General features: G+C 33.1%; 4 protein-coding genes across 5 annotated transcripts; 2 read left to right on the top strand and 2 right to left on the bottom strand.

Moving 5' to 3' along the window:
- Positions 1 to 23: 23 nt before the first annotated feature.
- LOC130443808 (guanine nucleotide-binding protein-like 3 homolog) lies at positions 24 to 3,463 on the bottom strand. Its single transcript, XM_056778656.1, has 7 exons — positions 3,294 to 3,463; positions 2,773 to 3,240; positions 2,277 to 2,685; positions 2,005 to 2,221; positions 1,793 to 1,893; positions 1,158 to 1,416; positions 24 to 325 (listed from the first exon to the last, which is right to left on the bottom strand). Exons 1-7 carry the CDS (start codon positions 3,310 to 3,312, stop codon positions 47 to 49), a joined length of 1,752 nt encoding a protein of 583 aa, XP_056634634.1. The 5' UTR covers positions 3,313 to 3,463; the 3' UTR covers positions 24 to 46.
- Positions 3,464 to 5,643: 2,180 nt separating this feature from the next.
- On the top strand, positions 5,644 to 6,439 carry LOC130444351 (THAP domain-containing protein 1-like). Its single transcript, XM_056779438.1, has 2 exons — positions 5,644 to 5,999; positions 6,135 to 6,439. The coding sequence occupies exons 1-2, from the start codon at positions 5,702 to 5,704 to the stop codon at positions 6,437 to 6,439; spliced, it is 603 nt and encodes a 200-aa protein (XP_056635416.1). The 5' UTR covers positions 5,644 to 5,701.
- A 2,704-nt stretch (positions 6,440 to 9,143) lies between these two features.
- Positions 9,144 to 19,053, top strand: LOC130443806 (rho-related BTB domain-containing protein 2). 2 transcript variants are annotated; one of them, XM_056778654.1, is made up of 9 exons: positions 9,144 to 9,284; positions 12,167 to 12,505; positions 12,644 to 12,771; positions 14,147 to 14,414; positions 14,472 to 14,653; positions 14,714 to 15,023; positions 15,087 to 15,362; positions 15,594 to 15,827; positions 17,125 to 19,053. In XM_056778654.1, the coding sequence occupies exons 2-9, from the start codon at positions 12,185 to 12,187 to the stop codon at positions 17,416 to 17,418; spliced, it is 2,013 nt and encodes a 670-aa protein (XP_056634632.1). In that variant the 5' UTR covers positions 9,144 to 9,284; positions 12,167 to 12,184; the 3' UTR covers positions 17,419 to 19,053. The 2 variants fall into 2 exon arrangements, with proteins under 2 accessions (XP_056634632.1, XP_056634630.1); XM_056778652.1 differs by having other exon boundaries at positions 14,454 to 14,653.
- Positions 19,054 to 21,671: 2,618 nt separating this feature from the next.
- Positions 21,672 to 22,415, bottom strand: LOC130443807 (H/ACA ribonucleoprotein complex subunit 2-like protein). The gene is made up of 2 exons (XM_056778655.1): positions 22,183 to 22,415; positions 21,672 to 22,108 (listed from the first exon to the last, which is right to left on the bottom strand). The coding sequence occupies exons 1-2, from the start codon at positions 22,337 to 22,339 to the stop codon at positions 21,804 to 21,806; spliced, it is 462 nt and encodes a 153-aa protein (XP_056634633.1). The 5' UTR covers positions 22,340 to 22,415; the 3' UTR covers positions 21,672 to 21,803.
- Positions 22,416 to 23,040: the final 625 nt, after the last annotated feature.

Genomic DNA, 23,040 nt, shown 5'->3' with positions numbered 1-23,040 from the left:
TATTATTAATATTAAAACCAACATTGTAATTATAAAATCAATACATTTATTTTGAAACAAAATCTGTATCAAAATCATAATTTTCCAATGTATCTTTATCTTTAGTGCCGTTCAATGAAAAATTATCTAATCCTATAGATAATTGTTGGGCCACTTTATCCCTACGTCTCCTATCCTTTTTCTCTTTTTTGAATTGCTTCTTTTTAATTTGATTGAGTTGTTGATTTCCTTCCAGTTCCATTTCGGGATTCACCTTCTTAACTCTTGGGATACCTTTTTGTTTCTGTTTCTTCTTTGTCGAAACGACATTTGTTGAAGCACTTATCTGAAATCAAGGATATATACAAAACTGGGACGTGAAAATGTAGATAAGCAATGGAAATAAAACACCTAAGAAAAAAGAATTGATTAAATAAACAAGCGGGTTGGTATGGACAATAAAAAACAAAACAAAAATAAGGATAAAAATATTAAATACAAATAATTAACATTAAATTTTAGATCACGAAAACACCAAAAAGGATAAATTAGAGTTTTTCAGAAATCTGATGAAAAAACAAAGGCTGTTTGGCATGTCTATATACGTCACTATACCCTGCTGTTAAATTTACCTTGTCTTCACCCTATAGTCAGATAATGGCACCCTCAGGATAATTCAGACATTTTTTAATCTTAGTCATGGTTAGGTTAGGTTAGTCTGACAGTTCACTTAAAGATTCTAGAAATAATAAAACTAAAAAGAAGTGACAAACCAATGGACCAAATGGTTCGAAACTACATCAAGGAGCTAGATTGGGCATTATTGGACTCCATACCACTCTTTGAAATAAACATTTGAACTCAGAAGACATTTACATTATCTCCGATAGCGTAGCGGAGGAGAAGTGAACTCTAAAGGATCAGATAGTTTTACTGGACAAACTCCAGATTTAAAACACTCTAATATTTGATAAAACTTCTAAGGAACACATCGACATGTCCAGAAACGATGATATGTCTTCTGATAGTTCAGTATCTTGTCAATACCTCCTTAAGATGAAATGAAATGGTGGAACTAAAATAGCCTCCTTCAGGAAAATCTTTATCCTCAACAAATGACGCCAAATTACTCATAATTTAGCTGAAAGGTGATTACAATAAATTTCATTGTACTTTACCAATTTTTTATCATCAACTACATCTTCTTCCATTTCTTCTACAGGATCTTCTATCGAATCTACTGGACCTAAGCTTTCCAACAAAAATGCTTTCGTTTTGGAGTCTGATTCTTTTTCTATCTTATTTAAAACATCAGTTTCCATGGTTTCGAAACTATCTAAGTCAAATTCTTTTGCTATTTCATTAACGATAGAAGCGCTAATGTGAACGTCCTTTTGAGGTTCTTCGGGAGGCAAAGTGTAATATTTGATTTTTCCACTACAATAAAATTATTACATGAAAAATCTGTCATAAGTCATAAACCTTAGAATTTTGTTTAGAGTTTGTTAACAACAATAGCATTCCAGTACTATAACCAATTTCTTTAAATTTGTCTTCTTAAACTTGAGATGGTCAAGACTCATAATGAGAATGGAGAACAGAATAGTAAAGGCGATATGGGAAACAGAAATAAATGATAAGAGGTAAACTAATAAGAATATGCAATATGTAAATAACAAATAAACTGAAAAAGAACTAAACAGGAAAGAATGATAGAACCAAATGGAGAAGACATGTTACTTCTACATCTATGGTAAAAGGGGTAGTATAAGTATATATGAAATTTGTTTTTTTTATAATGAAAAATACAAACTTATTCCAATCTTCTAATAGACCTCTAGCTGCTGCTACTGCATCTGGTACACCACCTTTCTTAAATCTACCTGTTCTTGCAGCTTTAAGACTATAAAATTCCTAAAAAATAAAATTAGTTCAATTCCATACACTTAAATCAAGTTTTTTTGTTACTATGAGGCTTATGGAATCAACCAAGTGACATTTTTTAGAAGCTTAATGTTACAATACCTCTGGAGTACTATATTCAGTAATGTCATACATTTCCATCATTTGCTGCTTGGTAACTCTCTGTAAAATGGCGTTTGCTGGTGTAATAGGATCAGTTAGGGCAGAAATGCGCACAGCATTTCTTAAAGAAGCGCTACTATCATTTCCAGAAGTAAATACAATACCGGGAGAATCTAAAAGTTTGATTTTTGAATCTAGTTGCACTTCTTGCATAGCTCTGAAAAGGAATTATTTATTTTATTTATTATATTTAATATTTTTGTTAATTTTACCTGGTAACACCTGGTGTTGCACCAACGTTACATGCTCTTGATCTTTTTAAACTGTTTATGATTGAACTTTTTCCTACATTTGGTAATCCTACCACTCCTACTCTAATAGAAGTTTTGATACCCTTGTTACGGCAATAATTGGCTAGTAGGGATAACAATAATTCTGCTCCAACACAATTAGAACTTTGTAAAACTTTGCTGTTTTTAGTTAATTTCTTTTGACCTAATTTTTTACTTTGATTTTGAGTAGAAGCTTTGAACGCAATAGCTGGGGTAGATTTTTTCAAATATTTTAACCACTGATCTAGAATATCTCTAGGTACTAAATCAGCTTTGTTCAAAACTAAAACTAATCTTTTGTTTCCTTTCAAATCTAAAACTGCTTGTTCGACCTGTTTACATCTAGTACCTATAAAGAAATTTTATTCAAATGATATATAAAAAATATAATATTCTCTGAATATGAATCTACTAAAACAAGTGAAATGTTGCTTACCTAGTGGATCTCTAGCGTCTACTACTTCAAGAATAACATCAGCAGCTTCAATAACTTTTTTGAATTCCTTATAATATTGCTTGAGCGAATTTTCACTGTTGGATTCCTGGATTTTAGTATTTTCTTCTGGTGTGAGGTGTTCATGTAATTTGTTTCGTATTTCGGCATTAGCTACTAGGCCTTGAAGACCGGTCGATAATTTCTCTTTTTTCTGTTCTTCTTTTTGTTTTTGTTTCTCCAATCTTGCCGCTTCCTTCAATTTTTGCTTTTCTTCCTCCTTTTGTTTCTTGAGCGCTTCCACTTCTTTAAGAATATCTTCTTTGAAGGGACATATATTCGGGACCTGTATAATCTTGTTAGCCTTTTTCGGATTTTTTTTCGATTCCTTCTTTATTTTTCGATTGTGTTCTCGTACTTTCTTCTCGATTTTGTATCTTAAACGTGCGGGCTGTCGTTTTGATTTTTTTCCTATAATTTATAATCATAAAGTTTTTATTTTAATATAATATATGTAAACTTACTTAAATGAAACTTCGCCATGTTCAAGTGTTAAATTACGTACGGTCAATACAAAAAAAATGAAATTTCTTAGTAGGAAACGTGTTTATAAACGACGAGTTAACCTAACAATTTCTTCATTCTGCATATCAAATATATAGCCTTTTCATTTGTTATTATTCAGCACCTAATTCTTTTAAACAAAATTATACTTTATAGTTAATAGAACAGTTCATAACTCTACGGATATAGCTGTTTAGTCGTATGAAGCAAGTTTAAATAATCATTAGAGTAGAAGAATTTAACAATATTCTATAGTTTATCTATATTTATTTTTATCAAGTGGGATTTTTATATATTGCAAATTAATACAAAAATTGTCAAAATATACAAATTCACATTAAAAATTTATGGATATCTTTGTAGGATAATAGATCATATCAACTTTTTTTGTATTAGCAACTAATCATATTTTAGAATACAAGCTTGTAAGAAGTAAATCTTTTTAGTTTTTTATCCATATATGAAATAATGGAAAAGAAACTTCTGAATTGCTCAAATGGATCAAGGTCTTTGTGGTATTCAACAAAAGCGGTCAGCCAAGGCTTTTGTAAGTCGGATTCAACTAAAAAAAAAAAGGAAAAAAGACGGTTCCCAATAACTAACATGCAATTGCTTTAGTCTCAGCCATTGTTCAGGTTGTTCTCACTTATCGATTAGCTCAGTAGCTTTTTCAAAGAACGATCCATCAAGGTCACTATCGATGGATACATTTCACAAAGGTTTGAAGTCAACGCAGGTGTTCCCCATTGTCCCATCAATACCCCGATTTTGAAAACATTTTGGAGTGGGTAGAAGAAGCAATTTGATTCAGTTTAATGCAGCAAAGATCCAGGCTACTGTTTTTACAAAGAACGCTGGAACTGCGGATCAAGATTTGATCCTGTGTAACTATAAATGGTTGTTGACCATTTTATTTGTCCACCGTGTAGGTATATAAATAAATTGGAGCAAATTGGACTTAATTGCGTCAAATTCTTGTTTACTATAAATTGTTAACGACTACGTACCTAAATAAACTACAAGAAAAGGAGATATGGTTTTACAAAAGTTATTTTTAGAAGTTGTTGTCACAATAAAAAAAAACATGTGACTCAAACACCCCAATTATGTATATTAAAACGATATAAGATGCATACTTGTGCCGTTCAATAAATCCCAAGTCCTACGCTGAATATAAGATTTGTCTGGGCGCTTTTTTTTTGTTCGAAATACAATGGGTTATTAATCGAACAACGAGGAGCGAATTCCTCGTGTCTGCTTTGTTTTCATAGAACTTTAGTAAAGCCGTTGTAAGAAGATTTCGCTCTAGCTATGATATAGCCGAGCATCATTTTTAGCGAAACTCGAGTGGAATCGGTAAAGCTGCTGGATTTCAAGTGTTTATTGAGTACCTGAAATTGCATTGTGATGTTGCATCGCACGTTAAAAACTTTTTTAAGTTTCACCTTGTCTCTATGGGCCCTAATGGAAATTTTCATCTTTATCATAGTTATTAATAAAAAAACTGTAGTGGATTAAAAAATATAAATATAAAAGCTCGATTCGAAAAAGTCTGTATCTACAATTTTGCATATTAAATTTGATCGTATTGAAATTTGAGTTTGTGTTATGAAGAATAGGGAACCGAATGTATGGATAAATCAGGAATTCAGACGATTTTTATGCGCATACGTCTTTAGCCAGACAGTAATAATATTTAGATCAGTCTTGGAATATTTTATCATAAATAACGTCAAATAGTCAGTTGAGACAACACCGTTTTTAAGTATCTTCAAAATTTTTAAATGATTACGTGATTCTCCACAATCTCACCCCAAGAATAGTTCACCAATAGGATTGATCAATCCCATAAGACGTACATACGCCAATTCTTGAGCCAAGGTCAAGTGATGCTTACGTCACCTGCAGACCTCGACGGCTTGTTTACCATTTACGCTGTGCGGTATTGCTTGTGTTTTTGTTAATTCGAAAAGGTCGTACAAGTGATTGAAGAGTTGGAAATTCGTTTTTTACTTAGTTCTACGTTTTAAAAACTATTATTTGTGTCTATTATATATGTGGAGAATAGTGAACAAAGACAATATTATTGTTTAAGGCAAAATAATCTTGTGAGGGTAGGTAAAAATGTTTTGTTATATTAAAGCTGAATTTAAATAGCAAAATAAAAATTAAAATCCAAGTCAGTTACTGGCTGAAAGAAAACCAGCTGAGCAGAAATGACAATTTAATTGGCTTATTTAAATTTCTATTCTTTATACACCACAATAAAAAATTAAAAAAATGGGCAAATCATAACAGCGTTTTTGGTCGGTTGGTTTGCATTTGTCCAGCAACTAATCTAGATTTTTATTTTACTTTTTTTTGCTAAATGAAACTTTGTTTGTTTGATTTTAGTGCATGTAGTATATGTCCAAAAATCAAAATGCCTGGTACACGTTGTGCTGTGTATGGTTGTGGTAATACCTATAAAACAAGGCAGCAAGAACATGAATATTTTATATTTCATCGGTTTCCCAAAGCTAAAGATCTTGTTTCCCAAACTATGAGAAAAGAATGGATATTACTATGCAAACGGGAAGATAAATTTAACCCTGATACTAGCTACATCTGCTCAGTTCATTTCACAGAAAAGGATTATGAAAGAGACTTACAGAATGAATTATTAGGTTGGTGAATTATTTAATTGTTTAGTGTAATAGTTTATAGCTTTCAAAGTCTATACTGTCCCAAAATGATTTTGGTAATGAAATTTAGTAACTCAATTTGTTCATAAATATATATAATATGTATATGTATTTTAGGTTTACCACTACGAAAAATATTGAAAAAAACCGCTGTTCCTACTTTGGGATTGTATTCAAAAAAATCAACAAGTGAAGCTAGTAGTTCAAGCATCAGTTCCAGAGAAGAAAGACTGGCCAAACGAAATGCAAAGGAGGAAGTGAACAAACTTTTAAAAGTAGCCACGTTAACAGCTCCTATTAATAATAATTTTAGAAATCTAAAAGCTAAATTTGAAAGCACGAATTTGAAGAGAAAGTCTGTAAAAGGGGATGAAGATGACGGCAGAAAAACTGGAAAAAAAATGTTCAAAATTACTCATTGACAGATTTCTACCTATCTCTTTATTTTATATATATCTGATATTTTATTATTTTTCTTAAATTTAATAATTTAGATTATTATTAGAAATATTTTTCTTAAATCAGTTTAAATCATTTTATTTGTTTTTACTTTTTAATTTTTAGTTTAAAGTTTGTTAATGGCTTCTGTTTTACTAATTATAAAATACAGATCATTTTAAAAAATAATTCATTTTCTTTAATTTCTTTTCTTCATTGTATACCTATTATAAATGGAACTTAAAATTAACTGAATAATTGGAAATTGGATTTTAAATTAATATTAATTCATAATAATGAATAAAACTTAAAAAAATAACTGTATTTTTGTTAAAATTGGCCTTTAAACTCATCAAATAGTCTAGCTCAACAAAGAGTTAAGACCGGTCGAGGTCTGCAGGTGACGTCACGTATGGCGATTTTTCGCACGCACATGGCAGACACATTCAGTTTATTGAGCAATCCTATTGGTGAACTATTCTTGATCTCACCCAACATATTTACACTCAATTGATTCTGACTGTCTCCGGTATGTCTGACTATTTTCAACGTCATAATAGTGAAAGTTCTGACTGCCCATAAGCAAAAAGATATTCAGTGGTAAATATTATAAGGATTTATAAGGATTTTGGAAACACTGGATTGACACCAAGAATTCACTGTCTTTGTCGGTGGTAACTGTCATCGTCTTCTTCTGTTTTGAGATTCACATATAGAACTCAAAAATCTAATCAAATGTTATGCGTTCCATTTGTTTAAGTACTTTTCAGACATCCTGTATGGTTAACTTCGTTTTAAGATGCTCTTGAAAAATATCATCGTTTTCCTACTGCATATAATACAGGTGTCGTTGTTTAGTAGATACGACTTAACTTTCAATAAACAAATTATTTTTGTTTGGATTTTAGTTTGACGATTTTCGTTTTTGACTGGCCTAAAAATGCGAGTTCAAACTCCGAATGAACCTGAGTCGACCTCGGAGCGTTGACGTCAACAGAAAAAAATCAATGATTATAACTCATTATTGAGACAGGCTAATATAAGTAGCAAATTTGACGAATTCAATTTATATTATACCCTCTAGAGAGTACCTTGATGTAAAAATGTTTTTTTTTAAATTTAATAAAACTAAAACATTCTCTCTAGAGGTCATAAATCTCAGAATTAAAATGTTAATACTTGAAACTTCTTCAAATTAAAAAAAATACGTGGTTAAGTTAAAAGCTTAACCTGTAAATATTGCCGAACGGAATCTGAGGAATTGTACTGCATTAGGATGAAGTTTTAGCCGATGAGACTAGTGTGGAGAACTCTAAAATTTTTTCTACGCCTCGGTTCGCCATTAATCCCCTCGCTCCCATGCCAGTTTTAATAAAAACCAACTCGGTTTTTCTTCAATTGGAATGCTCACCCAAACCATCCAGGAACCTTCTCAAATAGCCACGTTTTCTTACATGCAACATTGAGCGAATCTTTATCCAGATCTTTTGTAGAATCGTTCTCTTTTCATCGTCAGTTCAATTAATGTATTCTCTGGCAAATCGTAGATAAACTGGGGTTGATTTTGGGCCAGTATCTGCTCAAGATTAGCTGTCTTAAGACTTCTTTTGACTGCCCAGCTACTCCTCGCGTTTCTATGAGTTCTAGCTGGATATGAACAACAGTGAGACCCAGATTTGAATCGGTCATCTATGTCGAATGTGCACCTATTCCTTTCGGAATCGCGTCTTCGACTTACTAACCTAACCAATCTTTTGGTAACGATGGTCAACTGTGGAAACAGCAGACTGACTCATGTTTAGCGCACCAGCTACTTTTCGCTGACTCTGACAACAGCGTTACCACCTCTAGGATTGACCTTTGATGGTACATAACCTTTTATAAAGGTCAGTTACCCCTAATTAGCACTATTATAAAAAGAGTATTGTCGATCGTATTGTTGGACCGTGAGACCAAGAAAAATTAAAATATTTAATATCATTTTGGAGCTAATACTATTAGCTTTAAGGTTTTCGTGTTCAATTTTTTTTGCCAGTGATTTCCGATTGCAGGGATGTAGCTTGAGTCGATTTTTTTGCTCACGAGTGCGTATTAACTTTTGGTTAAAACTAAATAATTAATAATGCCTATATTCGTAATTTTCCAGACTAATCGGTATTTTCGGGCTTTCTGCTTTCATATCCACAAGATAATTACTCAATTTGAAGTGTTATAATTATGTTTCACGCACAAATTTAAAACACAAAAAACCGCCCCAAAATTTGTACCAAAAATAAGCAACATTGCGCGGTTAGAAACTAGCGTTGACGTTTGTTTATACTACGAGGATTTTTTCTAGGTTATGTTATGAATTAGCCAGTTGCTTTGGTAGGAAAGTGAGGTTAGAATTAGTTATATCATAACCGGCTTAATGCTTCATTAAAACATATTTGTGCTTGTTAATTAATCAATTCGAGGGATCGTTTTATTTATACTTATCGATTAGATTATTTCGAAGAAAACTGTGATTGTAAATCCGACCCTGCTTCGTGGAAACAACACTCTCAGACGGTTCAAACCATTAAACAATTGATTTTAAATGCACTAGCAACAAAAGTTTGTCCAAGTTGTGTGTCGAAATAGCGACAAACGCAATTGTAAAGTGATTTCAATTCGATTAAATGAAAACGTCACTTCAGTCGAACGGTTCGGATAGGTTGGTAGTTCTGAATTTTCCAAGTCAGTCTAGCTCGAACACTGAAACCAGGCGGAATTATCGGCTTTCCATAAAATGTTTATTGTGATGTTCGAAATGCTACACATTCGAGATTTTTCATTAAATTGGTGAATGTAAGTAGCTAAATTTCATTTTTAATAATTCTTGAACGCGATATCGTTCTTGTTTTAGCGTTGTTGAAATTGAAAATGACGCCCTTGTTCTATTGTTGATGTTTGGCGAAAACGTAAAAAATATTTCGGAATTTCCAAATTTTATTCATCATTAAAATCATATCATAAAAGTATTTCTCGTTAAGAGTATACCGAATATGATGCAAATTGATAACAGCCTCAATGTTAAGTTAATTTTAAACATATTAAAAGTCAAAAGCTTAGTATTAGCATCAACAATATTATGTATTTGGGAAAATATAATTTTTAATCGAGATAAAATAATAAGAACAACAAATAAATTAATTGTAAGTAAGGGTTTTAAATCTGGAAAGGATCTGAGGTGTTTGAATACCTCAAAATAATCCGATCGTGAGGAAAATATTGTCGAAGAAATGCTTATTTTGAAATTTTTGTTTAGTGGATGTACTATTACAAAATATTTTATCTAAATTAGAAGTTCTGGTTGATTGGTTATATTATATATAGGTGTTTATAACGGCCCTGAACGTTTATCCTTGACATTCGTATTTATATTTGTGAAGAATCACACAAGTTCATGCGAGATTTCAAGCACATACACCACACGTGCGAACAAATGTTGCGGACGAGACGGCGGCCAGCGCGGCAACGGCATGTCTCGACGCGTTGTACTGAATAATGAATATGCAAGTTATTACAAGTAACAGTCGTTAAGTTTTTTAAAATATTATCTGTCTATATTGATAGAAATCAATTGAATTTTCCCCCGGTTACGATTGTGGACCCCCGTTTTTTATAACACCTAACGTAGATTACCGACGAGTCTCAAGTGAAACCATGGGGGTCCATCTAGGATTTAACCAATGTATCTTGCTGAAACCATATAATACGATGGGTTATACTTGATAAATAAAGTGAACTGATATTATTCATGAGACAACCTTTATAAATACTTCACTAATACCTTTTATCAATTTTTTAATGTTAGTGATCTGTGTGAGAGAGATAGATAACTCTTTGGTTATTTTATTGGGTGAAATAGTGGGGTGTGATATATTTTAGTCCTGATGTAGGAAAAAATTTCTTCTGCACGGCTGATTTTGTGATTGTGTGTACGTCCGTCTACAATCGCGCGTGGAATTGTAATTTGGGAATTAATAAAACAAAAAAATAGCTCGACTAACAACGACGCGTGTTGACCTAGCTGCTTTGTCTTCGGACATTCCGCTTTGGATTCGCCCGATTACAGGAAAACCGCAAGAAACTCCAACGAGAGGCGACACGGGATTTCACCTGCTGATAGGAGTAACATCTGTTTATTTTACCGTATGAAAATGAACAGAATTTCGTTTAAGGGCAGTATTGAGAGGTGGTGGTTGCAAATTTCCAAATTATATACTCAGTTAACGATAATTCCCCCCATAGTCGTGTATTCTTACTTAAATGTCGATAGATTATTAAAGCTTTCCAAATTTGATAAAAACCAAAACTAGTTTTAATGATAAAGATAATTTAAAATGTAAAAATACGCAATGAAGTAAATTCCGCATGCAGCTGTCCCTTAATGAGCCAGCAACTCGCAAAAACTTTTCAATGAAAGACATCACGCGACTTGTGATTATATTTTAAACATTTTCTATAATATCTGATTCTACATTAAATGGAAATATGGTTTCTTTCGATTTAGACAAATAAAAACAAATATTTAGAAATTGATTTATTGTTTTTCAAAATATTTTCCATTAAGATCAACACACTTTTGCATGCGTTTGAACCAATTGTCCATTCCGATTGAGGTCCAGGAGAGCCCAGGATTTGATCTTTGGTGCCAATCAAAGACTGTACGGCTGATGATGTTTTGACTGTTCCAAAACGTTTTTGTGGAAGCGCGCATTGTCTTGGTGGCGTATGATTGCTTTTCCTGATTTTTTCTAGCAAACAAATCCCGATGTACCATTCGAAGTGGCTCTAATAGAATTTTGGCTACATGTCCAGTTAATCCGGACAAACAGGCGGCCATTTGCTTCGAAGTGCTTCGTGCTCCAACAGCTTTTCTTTGATTAGGCTCATCTTGAAAGACTAAACAGTCGACCGTTGTTTTTTCCGGGTTCATCCGTCGCGAACAAATCTTTTTGACAGCCAAATGTTTAACCTTTACGAAATTTATCTTCTAGCGAATTTTACCACAATGCTGGGCTTACAAACCTTATCCCAAAATTGGGTTAGACTACGAGGACGTTTTAAAAATGATCCAGACAAATGGTGTAGTTTTGAAGGTCACGGTTTGATTACGTGGTGATTTGGTAGTGAGTGCCTAAGTAGGTCTGTTTTCCATTTCATCCCCTGTGACTATCCCAGAAAGAAAATCACCATTTTCATTACAGCGTATCAAAAATTGCTTTGCCCATCCGTTGTTTATGATCAACAAGAATTCTGGATGCCCAACGAGAGAAGTTTTCGAAATTTCAGTTCTTTAGTATCAATTTCGTGAATTAGTAGATTTGTGGACGCCCACATCGTTCCTCATTGTGCCCTTGATCATTTCCTTCATGGAACTGATCAATCTTCTAATCATAGAATCAATTTTCTTTGTGCAAACCTCGCAGATTTACCGATAACTTCCACTTGGTTGAAGTGTCTTCGTATTTAGAAAACTGTTACCGTAAAAAGCAGTACATCTGCAGCAGCGATCTGAAAATTTCTTCTAGTTGACTCAGAGTAACTTCCGCGAATGCTGGGAACTGTGAAGAGGTGATGTATTCCCAATCCGATTATTGAAAAGAATAAGAGAATGGTATGGACTTTGCGCGTTTGCTAAAGCCTTTTGTTTATAGATAAGTATATAGAATTTTTGGTTGCAGGGGGACACGGTGTGATGGATGTCGGCGCCGTCGTGGTCTTGGGGAATGGATAATGAACAACCCCACCAGGAGTTAGTCAAATGTGTGGTGGTTGGCGATACAGCCGTCGGTAAAACTCGACTAATTTGCGCTCGTGCTTGCAACAAACAAGTTTCTTTGGCTCAATTATTAGCTACTCACGTACCCACAGTATGGGCCATCGATCAATATCGGATCTACAAGGACGTTTTGGAGAGATCATGGGAAGTAGTGGACAGCGTCAACGTCAGTTTGAGGTTGTGGGATACTTTCGGAGATCACGAAAAAGACAGAAGATTTGCGTACGGGAGATCAGACGTGGTAATGATAATGTCTTGAATATATTGGTTCCGCAAAACATTTTTCGACTTTACAAACCGAATTTATTATATTTTGATTATATTCCGTATACATTTTTACTTTTAAGGACATAATTGGAGATTTAATCGCCTTTTGTAGGTACTATTATGCTTCAGCATCAACAGTCCCATATCCCTGAGGAATTGTCGATTGATGTGGTATCCGGAAATTCGTCGTTTTTGTCCCAGTACTCCCGTCATTTTAGTAGGGTGCAAGAGCGACTTGCGGTAAGTTAACGACGAATAATATATTGCCATTAATTTGTGCCTGTCGAATGTTAATTGATATTTCATGCGGACAACCGTGTAACAATCAATTTAACCTTCGAACACATCAGCGTTTCTTTAGAAACTTCTTTGATTTAATTAGTTTTTTCTGCTATTAATTTCCTCTCGACATTTCCTTACATATCTGCGGGAAAGATCGTTCACACATTAAACTAATTGTAGCAATCAGCAACAGTGTGTACAGGGTGGGAAAATAAGAACGGCCAGCGGCCATATCTTAGTATCGGATTATATTACAACTTCAGGGAGTGTTGGTGTAGTGGTAGTGAAAACAGTCTTCAGTCTCGTCGAAACCCGCATCGGACAGTGTAATTATGAGTGTTGGTGTATTCCACTATGTTTATTCTATCTCTTCAAATAAGAGGTGGAGGATGGTGGAAGCTTTGTTATGAAAACATGACGGATGTTCGGTTCTGCGTCGCCGATTTTCATAAACTTGATGTTTTATGAGCAAATTAATTTGCAAATGGAATATTAGAGGGCGTCGCTTCATATATTTTAGATATCGTCTTTCTATTCTGTACAAAAATATGCAGTTTCTCATTAAGAGAAACCTTCACAATCACTATTTCAGAGTACAATATAAATCTTTGATCGATCGTATCGCTTCGATTACTCGATTCAGCTGATTCACGTCATGTCGACGCACAACCTATTAGAAAGGTTCTAGTCTAGACTCGAAGCGCGTTCTATTATTCTCAACATAAAGGATATTTCCTCTTGTTACTAAGAGATGGCGTTAATGGTTTTCTCTTCCTGCTGTACGCTATTTTCTGTAGTACTCAAAAAGTCGCTAGATTTCGAAGCTGGTGCCACATTACGTTCATGCAAAATCAAAGCAGATGAGAGATCTTCTATCGATTCATGGTGTTGGTTTTTCTCGCGAGATAAAAAGAATGGGAATCTTTGGTTTTCAAATTGGTCAACCAGAATGCCCAGCTGGAATTGACTGGTGAAATTCGTCGCTAATGGCCTGAAAAATGATTATTCTAGCTTGACTTGTAGACATTGAGTTTCAGATGAAAACTGAGGTTTCTCCAACGATTCCGACCATACAACTTCAGCAGGTTTAATACCTTTCACGAACTCAAACTTAGCGTTTGAGGCGATCGCAAAACACACGCGGGCGGGACTTAAATATCATATCTAGATCTCGACACAACGCAGTTAATCGAACTGACACTTATAATCCGAGGCAAACATAAAAAGTTATTTACGTTTCGACAAGTTTTTTACAAAATTGGGACGTCTGAAAAGTTTTGGCCTAATTTTTATTGCTTTCTGTGGGGTAAATTGTAAGTGTATTCAATTACAGGTACATGTACCGCGACGAAGCGTATCTGAGTTATTTCAGAGACCGCAGTCCATTCGTACGGGCGACACGAAAAAGCGATCTGGTGATGCCGGACGAAGCTCGAGACGTCGCCAGAGAGCTCGGTCTCTATTATTACGAAACTTCGGTACTTACTTATTACGGAGTTAACGAAGTGTTCGAAAACGCTATAAGAGCCGCTCTCATCGCCAGAAGAGCGCAACGGTTTTGGATGACAAATTTGAAGAAAGTGCAAAGGCCGTTATTACAGGTAAACGTTTATGGTGGAATGCCTCTAACTTGATCGTAGCTAAATATATTTTTTCAGGCACCGTTTAAACCACCTCCTCCTTTAAAACCCGAAATTCATATCGCTCCAGGATCTTACGGGGATCACTTGCAACACCTTTGGTTAAGTAGGATTCACACCGATGTCGTATTAGTAGTAGGATCCATGGGATTCCCGGCGCATCGTTTTATTCTGGCAGCGTGTAGTAGAGCTTTCTATAGGTGAGATTTTATACAATTTTTTATACAATTTTTCTTATAAAATGTTATTATTGTTTTTAGACTTTTGACGGCGGATTTACTGGCTCGCAGCACTAGCGATTCCAGCATGGTTAGTTCCTTAGGTGATTTCGCAGATGAAACCGAATGCCTCGTCAGGGCTGAACAGAAAACGTGCAAGAGAAGAGCTAGTTGTCAAGCTTTACCTACTGCCAGAGAATTAGACCATCCAGCATTTCAATGCATCAGGAACGTTCAACCAGAAGGACAGACGGTTGTTACTTTAAGTAAACTAGTAACTCCTGATGCGATGCATCAATGTCTTCAGTTCGCTTATACTGGCACGGTAGACAGGAGCGCTTTGAATTTACGGGTAAGTAAATAACAGATATTCAATGTTTATTTTCAATTTTTGCATCTCTTCCATTATTTGTAGGAAACAAGGGAAGCGGCCGAATTTCTCGAACTGCCTCAACTGTTGGTTCTACTAACCAAACACCCGTTCGTAGCGCCCGATCCTCCCGACGAAAGCTACGAGAATTTTCTCAAAAGAAGATTACAGGACATCTGTTTGGATCAAGGGATTTTCGCCGACGTCATATTCGAATTAGACGATGGCGTATGCACCGCTCACAAAGCCATGTTGGCCGCCAGATGCGACGTGATGAAAGCAATGTTCAGAGGAGATTTTAGAGAGAGCCAAGCTAAAGTGGTAAATAAAAATTGATTACTTAACTATTCACCAACACTTATCATTTAATTTATTTAAATATAGTTTGAAATCTCTAATTTGCAGTAAACAAATAAAAAATTCTTTCAAGAAATTGTCTCACAACATAATGTAAATACAAAAACTGATGCATTTACATTCGATAAACACGTTAGAACAGGACCAGCTTCACGGTCTATATGAGTAATTCGCGAAACGAAATTTTTTTTATAGATCGAATTTCCAGGAGTTAGAGAATACACGTTCCACAAATTACTTTGTTTTCTATACACGGACGAAGTACCAGAAGTATCAGCCGTTCGATGCGTCAATTTACTAGAACTAGCGAACAGATTATGCCTACCAAGGATGGTAAATTTGGTAGAAAAGAGAGTTATAGAGGATTTGGAAACGTTACAACCGTCTGAGGCGATCGAGCAATGTTTAAGACTGTTAGAACCGGTTAAGGTAAGAAATTTATCTATAAAATAAGTTTTTGTATTGTTTTTATGATATACACTTCGTAATATTCATCGGCGCCACAGCCAAGGATACCATTCCAATGTCTCCTGTCTCGAGCTACCGTTTCCAATCTCCATCTTGACTTGGATCCGCTTCCTCTTGTTTCGTGCCACACTCTGCAGTAAATTCGATTGAATTCTGCCGATTTCATGACAGATGTTTTGTTTCAAAACCATGGATCGTTATAGTCAACTCTTTCTCTGGATTCATGGAAGTCGAGTTGGACACGGAATGTCCCCGAAGCGACCCTTCAATTTGCGAAGATCGAGCTCTGACAGTAAGTGGGGTCGCCCCATCTGGCTAGAGACACGTTTGTGATGAGAATGTTGGATGAGCTCGCTGCTCGGCAAAGAGAATTTCGTAATCACGCGCCCATAGTTCTTGATATTGATAATCGTAATGTGGCCGCGTGCGTTTAAAAAAAAATGGTTCAATAATCCAATTTTTGGATACAGCACACCAAAATTTGGGTTTTTGATGTTTCTTAGAGACCAGTAACGACAAATCCATTTGTCAACGTGGTTGTTTAAATGGAAATGATTCTCTTTTCGAAATTTCTTGGATAATTGCTCTTGGAAGTCCTGTTACTATTCCTTTTCGTATTTAAAGTCGTGTCTTTACAGATCGATTAGGCACTAGCCGATGAGTGTTCAGTTTCGCGAAACTTCTGCAAAATTGGGCGAAATCCACAAAACGACGCACGAGCAAAATCATTTTATCACACCTGCTGAAACAACTTTTGCTCCACTCCTCAAAATGACTATTATGTCGACGATCTGCACGTCTTAGCTTATTTTAGTTAAAATCGAAATGCCAAGCTAGCGCCATTCGCTGAATTAGTTTAGAAAAACCATAGACATACTAATACTAGACTGTACGATTAATATTCTTTCTATATTGAAAGAAAGAAACAGGCTACGGGCTAAAATGGAGCTATCTCTGTTCCACTGTGCAGTGATTGGTAACTTCCACTGTATCTCGTTCTAATATTAGTACACGAAATTCATCGAATTCGCTGTCTAGTATTATTGTGTCTATGGAAAACAACCGCCATGAAAGTGTCAACTGTGATCCTTAGAAAAATGGAGTCAAAAAATAATTGACGTCGAGTCAATTAAAGACATGCACTTGATCATGGTTTGATATAAATTGGCAGCCCCCGTGCCAGAGTCATACTCCCAATTATGTTTATATTTAGGAATATGGCTTTTCTATCAAATTATACATGTGAAATAAATTTCAGTTGCATAATGGACATCAGCTAGCAGATTGGTGCATGAACCACTTATGCATTAATTACAACAAGTTATGCAGGATGTCCCCTCGAAGTTTACGTCTATTACACCCCGATAACCAGGCTTATTTGATAGAACATCGTTGGCCGCCGGTTTGGTATCTTAAAGACTATGATTACTACCAGAAATGTTTGGCGGAACGCGATAAAGAACTGAAACCTGCCAGTAATACGAGTTCGAGTTGTTTGTGTTTTTCTCGTAAATCGGAGTCGGACCCGGCGTTATCCTCGAGCCAACTCTGACCTTGACTGTCGCTAGAACTATTCAAAACTCGTATGTTACTACAAGAAAGTTGGATTAAATTGAGCAATATTTTTTCGGAGCATTATGCAGACATTTTTAAACTAATCGTTTCAAGTTTTATACCTACGAAAACCGAGAAAAAAATAACTTTTTTGTAGTAATATAATCAATCTTATCTAATATGTCTAATAAGATAAGGATGTGCAGGTATGCCGTAGAATATTTGCTCCAATATAAATATCGAGTGGTATGATAAAAACGTATTTTTTTCAAAAATTCCAACATTTTTTAAAATCAACTCTCAATTTTATGAAAATTATTATAAAGTAGAAACGGTGGGGGTCTTCCATCACGTGACGTACTACAAGACATACGTAATAGTTTCTTTGTATTGACATTAGTAATCGTAAAAAGAGACAACGATATAATCGACGTACGTGAATAACGGACCGTACTAAAAATTAAATTTGACGTTACTGCATTTTGAGGTTATGTGAGTTTTGGTTACTGTGTTGTTTTTAGCGAATTTTTTATATTTAGCTAAAATAACATGAAACGGGAAAATTACAATGTTTATTTCATTACTTATTAGCGGTAAATAGTATTAATCATTTTAATTTCTTTAGGATGGTAATATATTTAATGAAATTTTCTATTTAAGATCTACAGCTTATCCCAAAAATAAGTTCTAATTTGAATCAGTTTCATTTTGATTTAGTTGGTAAACTAAATATTACGTCAATTTTATGAACTACGTAAATATATAAAATCCAAGTAATACTGCAAAAAATCAGATTTCCAATATTACCAGGAGGGCTAATATTAATTTTGGATTTTTTAATTTATCCGCCCAGTATATCGATATTTTTTTTAAAAGTGTTTTGTTATATATGTCATGTTAACCGAATTATTGAAAAAGATAAATTTCTTTTTTAATTATGAATTAATAAAAAGTCTACCTTCGGAATATTAGATTATTTCGACTGATTCTACAGAAATTTTGATTTGATTCATAGTTGCTGACATATTAGTCACATGATGGAAGACCTCGCCCATTTCTACTTTATAAACTATTTCTTTTTCTATATTTATTTATATAAATTAAAAATATACATACTTCAGTTATACTGTATAATGAGTATTACTGTTGCTGCGTTTCCAAATGATCAATTATTTTTTAGATAAACGTGGCAACGTTGGTTTTTTACCTAAAAATTCTAGAAATTGTTGCTTCTTATTCTGATTATTTCTTATAAATCTCTATTTTGACACTATTTTTTATCATTACATAATCAAATAGGATTGTATTAAAATAAACATACTGTAATTCAGTTCTTAATTTCGTATTGGGAATATATTTTAAAATAATTGAAGTATAGTTGTCAATTATAGGTTAAAATAATCATATATTTGCTTTCCTCGTGAATAAAAAGCAGTCATCCCTTATAATTGATCAATAATTTAATTAAACAACATATTTTAAACATACCACTCAAGAATGCACATTACAATTATAAGTATTTTCTTTCTTATAAAAAACTAGACTGACCTGTCTTCAACTATCTTCTTTATATTATATTATATTCTTTATATTATATTAATCATAAATTGACTTCAAGAACAACTAGGTGTTCTTGAAGTCAATTTATGATTAATTAGTATAAAGTAAGAACATGATATATCTCTAAGAAAAACCCAAAAACGAGTACAAACTATTTGAGTTTGTTGTTTTTCTATTTTCTAATAATAATTCGCATTGATACTACATCTGATTCACATTAAATCCATTAAATAAAGGAAGCTTACCTTTCTCCAGTTTTTTTTATCTTTTTTCATATCTTATTTATTTTGAGGATGTGGACACAAAAATACATGTGAGGTGTAATTAATTGTTAGTTTTTGAAATATTTGTAACAGAGAAATTTAACCTAACGTTATACAAAAAAAATTATTATTTATCGTCTTCTTTTTTATTAGATCATAGAATTTTACGGAGCAATAATCATATTTAGAGAACTTGAATAACGAGAAAATGGTTCTTGGGGTAAAAATTGCAAAACTAACTTTTATTAATTCCCCTTCCCTTTTGTATCGACATAGATATGTCTGTCTAGTTTTCAATAACTTCTTATTACACAATATAATAAGAAAACATGAATATTACACTGTTTTTTTTAAATATTAATCTACTCTATTTGTTCATGTTTTTTACAGTGTACTTTCTATTTCAGTGAATATTGAATTCATATTACTTTTGAATAAAGGGTGATTCAGTCTGATAATGTTATATAATAAGATTGAGAATAAATTTATATTCATCTAAAATTCATATTTATACAGGAAAAACTTGAAACATTCTTTATACCAGAAGTAAAGTAAACTTATGATGTTATTGTAGATAATACTGGTTCTAGAATAGGAACTTTAGAATTAATTAGAATATCTACAGTAAAACAATAAAATAAAAAGCATTATCTGCCTTAACATCATATTTTATTCATTTGATAGAAAGACAATTGTGGAATATTGGATTTGTGTCATTAAAAAATACATAGGTCGTCTGTAACTGTATAGCTATAACAAAATGGTGAAATTGACAATTTTTATAAAAAAGAAGAAACTGCAAACAGTAGAATTGTGATTCCCATTAAATGCAATAAAGTATTAAACAATTAAACGATGAAAAAATGGCATAAATATCTAACTGGATTATGAAACTATTCAAATTTATCTGTATTAGAACGGAGAAGCTAGCGAGTTACAATTATTTGTGATTTTTAATGACACATTAATATATTTTCTGAGTAGTGGACACTTTGGTTGAAAACATGTAAGTTAAAAGTCAATTGGAAAATCTACTATTGAAACTATTTTAAGCTATTTTTCTATAACATAATCCTTCGATCCTTTTTTGACAAATCTATGATAACAATTTTTAGTTGTAGAATACTTTTAGTTTTCAAATAAACCAATTTAATTATTCATTATATAAAAAATTCATTCTTTTTCGTATGCTTTATTCATTTCAATCTTCAATATTGAACAATACTCGCGCAATCCATCCTTTTTACAATGATGGTTTCCTATCTCTTCAGTTTTCACTTTTTGTCTATTTGCAATATGTGTGTAGATTCGGTTTTTCTCTCCACTAGTTTTCTTAAAACAATATCCACATATAGAAGCATAGAAATCAGTTTTTCAAGACTTCATAAGGTTTTTTGTCCAGTTTAAATAAATTTTCTTACAAATAGTTTTGGAACCATATAAGAACAATTTCCGCAACTTTTTGATGTATTATACATCTTTGTTTGCAATATTCTTATTGAAAATATAATCATTGATGTGTAATGAAAAATTTGACACAGTGTGGGTGCCACACGTTTTTGTATACCCTCCTGTGCATAGAAACATACTTACACATTGTTATTGCTGTTGTACCTTTGGAGTCCCAAAATGTAACATTCAGATATGATTTTTTTAATACCTTATCACATGTCATGTTAATGGAGAAGATTTTGACCCACAAGAATTTATTTTAAATCTTGTGTTACAAGAAGCATCATCACGATACCTCTTTATATTTCTTTATAGTTCTATCGACATTTTCATAGATTATTGCATATGAAGATTGTTAATTTTGCACTTCATCCTCAATCGACCCCGTTCCTTTTAAAAATGCTTTAAACCAACTAAAAGCTTGTGCTCCTTGTAAAAGGATGTTGAGAAAGCTAGGTTGGAGCTGTATAGAGGATGACTGAAAAATTTCCAGATAAAATCCTGTCATTAAAGAAAACCAACATTGAATTGTTTCTTTGATTTGCCGATCATTTTCTTTTTGAAATTTTATAAATATACCTCTTACTTTTGGTAAATTAAGAGAATCAGTTATTGTTTTAGGGATTAAATTTTGTAATTAGAAACATATCAACTGAGATTTGTAAAAAGGATCTTAGTATCAGTATTAAAAAAACGTTTCTTTAAATGGAATTATCAAAAATTTTATTTTAGTTTCCACAACTTTATAATTGTTAGAAGATAGATAATCTACACGTATTCCGAAAACACATTTACCTAATCAACAATCATGTATGTGTGCAATAATTTGCTATTCTAATAAACATTTTTAATAAAATATATTTTAATTTCATTTCAATTTTCCTGTAAGTAAATCATTCCTCTGATATTTATACTAACATCCAGTTTATTCTTTGTAGGGGTCAAATTTAATGTCATATAAATGAAATAAAACACCCCAAGTTGAAATTATATTTATACAAAAAACTCTACTGTCTTTAGAAAAGTTTCATAACTATAACGTTAATGCTCTCTAGCATATAATCAAGAATACATAATGATTGCAGTTATATTAAAAAATTGGTAATTTTTATAAAGCTACTCCTAAATGTTTAACTTCTTCTGCTAGTGCATCAAACGAATCTTTATAGTCTTGGTGTTCTCTAATTAAAACAGTTAAGCATCCTCTTTTCACACCCATAGCACCACCCAAATCTCTCCTACTAGGTACAAATACATATGGAATATTTTTATCTTCACACACAATTGGTAAATGACACATTATTTCAATTGGCCAAATATCTCCAGCAAAAAGCACAATACCAGTTTCTCCTTTCCTCAGCCTTTTTTGTACGTCTTTTAAACCGCATCTGATGTACGTTTTTTGTTTCATAGCTGGAATTTTAAACAAATATCAATAAATAAACTCAATTCATGTGAACAATATCAGATAATAGCTTGCGGTTTACCTTTTTTCACCAACTTGTAGCAGCGTTTCGTTAATTTTTTGGAAGCCATGGGTTTAGAAATTGCATTACAATTAGCTACTTTTTCTTCGTAGGTCAATTCATCACTTGGTTCTTCTTTTATACTATCTTCGACAGGTTCTTTTTTAATTTTTCCCATCTTTATAGATTGTAAGAAAACAACAAACAAAACACGTTGTGACTATAAAAGAGGTTAATTCTTCTTCTTACTTCTGTTATTACGAAAGAACGCCGACTGTGAGGATCATAGATAAATCACAATACGTAGAGAATCGTATAGCAAAAATTCGTCCGTAAGTGCTATTTCGATGATCGTTGCATGACAGTAAACAGGTACATTTAAACTACAGTATTTAGCGTTTCCCAAAATGTTTGTCGCGACCCGGAACCGAGCTACATAAAAATTTAGCTGGTTCCTAAAAAAAGATGCTTTAAAACGTCTGTTTGAACTAAAAGACGAACCTCGGAATTTCTGAATGAAGAACATCAAAAGTTATTTATACGATATATTTGCTACATTGCTGTAAATTTGTAAGGCTTTGATTTAGAAGTTTTCACGAATATCGGGAGAAGTCGCTGCAATAATTAAAAAATGACTATGGAAACAATGACATTCAAAAGGAAATTTTAAATCTTTTACAACATTACGTAAATTTATGGTAACCAATTCAAATTACAATGAAGGATATTTACATCTTGAAACACTTGCAACAGTTTCAATTCAAAAGCATCTTTCAAAGCTAATAAACAGTTTCAGCATATACTTCCTAATAATATGAGATTTTACGATCCGTTTTCTATCGATATTAAAAAGGAAGAAATACTTGAATTTGATGAATA

Source organism: Diorhabda sublineata, chromosome 5 (assembly GCF_026230105.1).
Source record: "Diorhabda sublineata isolate icDioSubl1.1 chromosome 5, icDioSubl1.1, whole genome shotgun sequence".
NCBI lineage: Eukaryota > Metazoa > Arthropoda > Insecta > Coleoptera > Chrysomelidae > Diorhabda > Diorhabda sublineata.
This window is presented reverse-complemented; position numbering and strand designations above follow the sequence as displayed.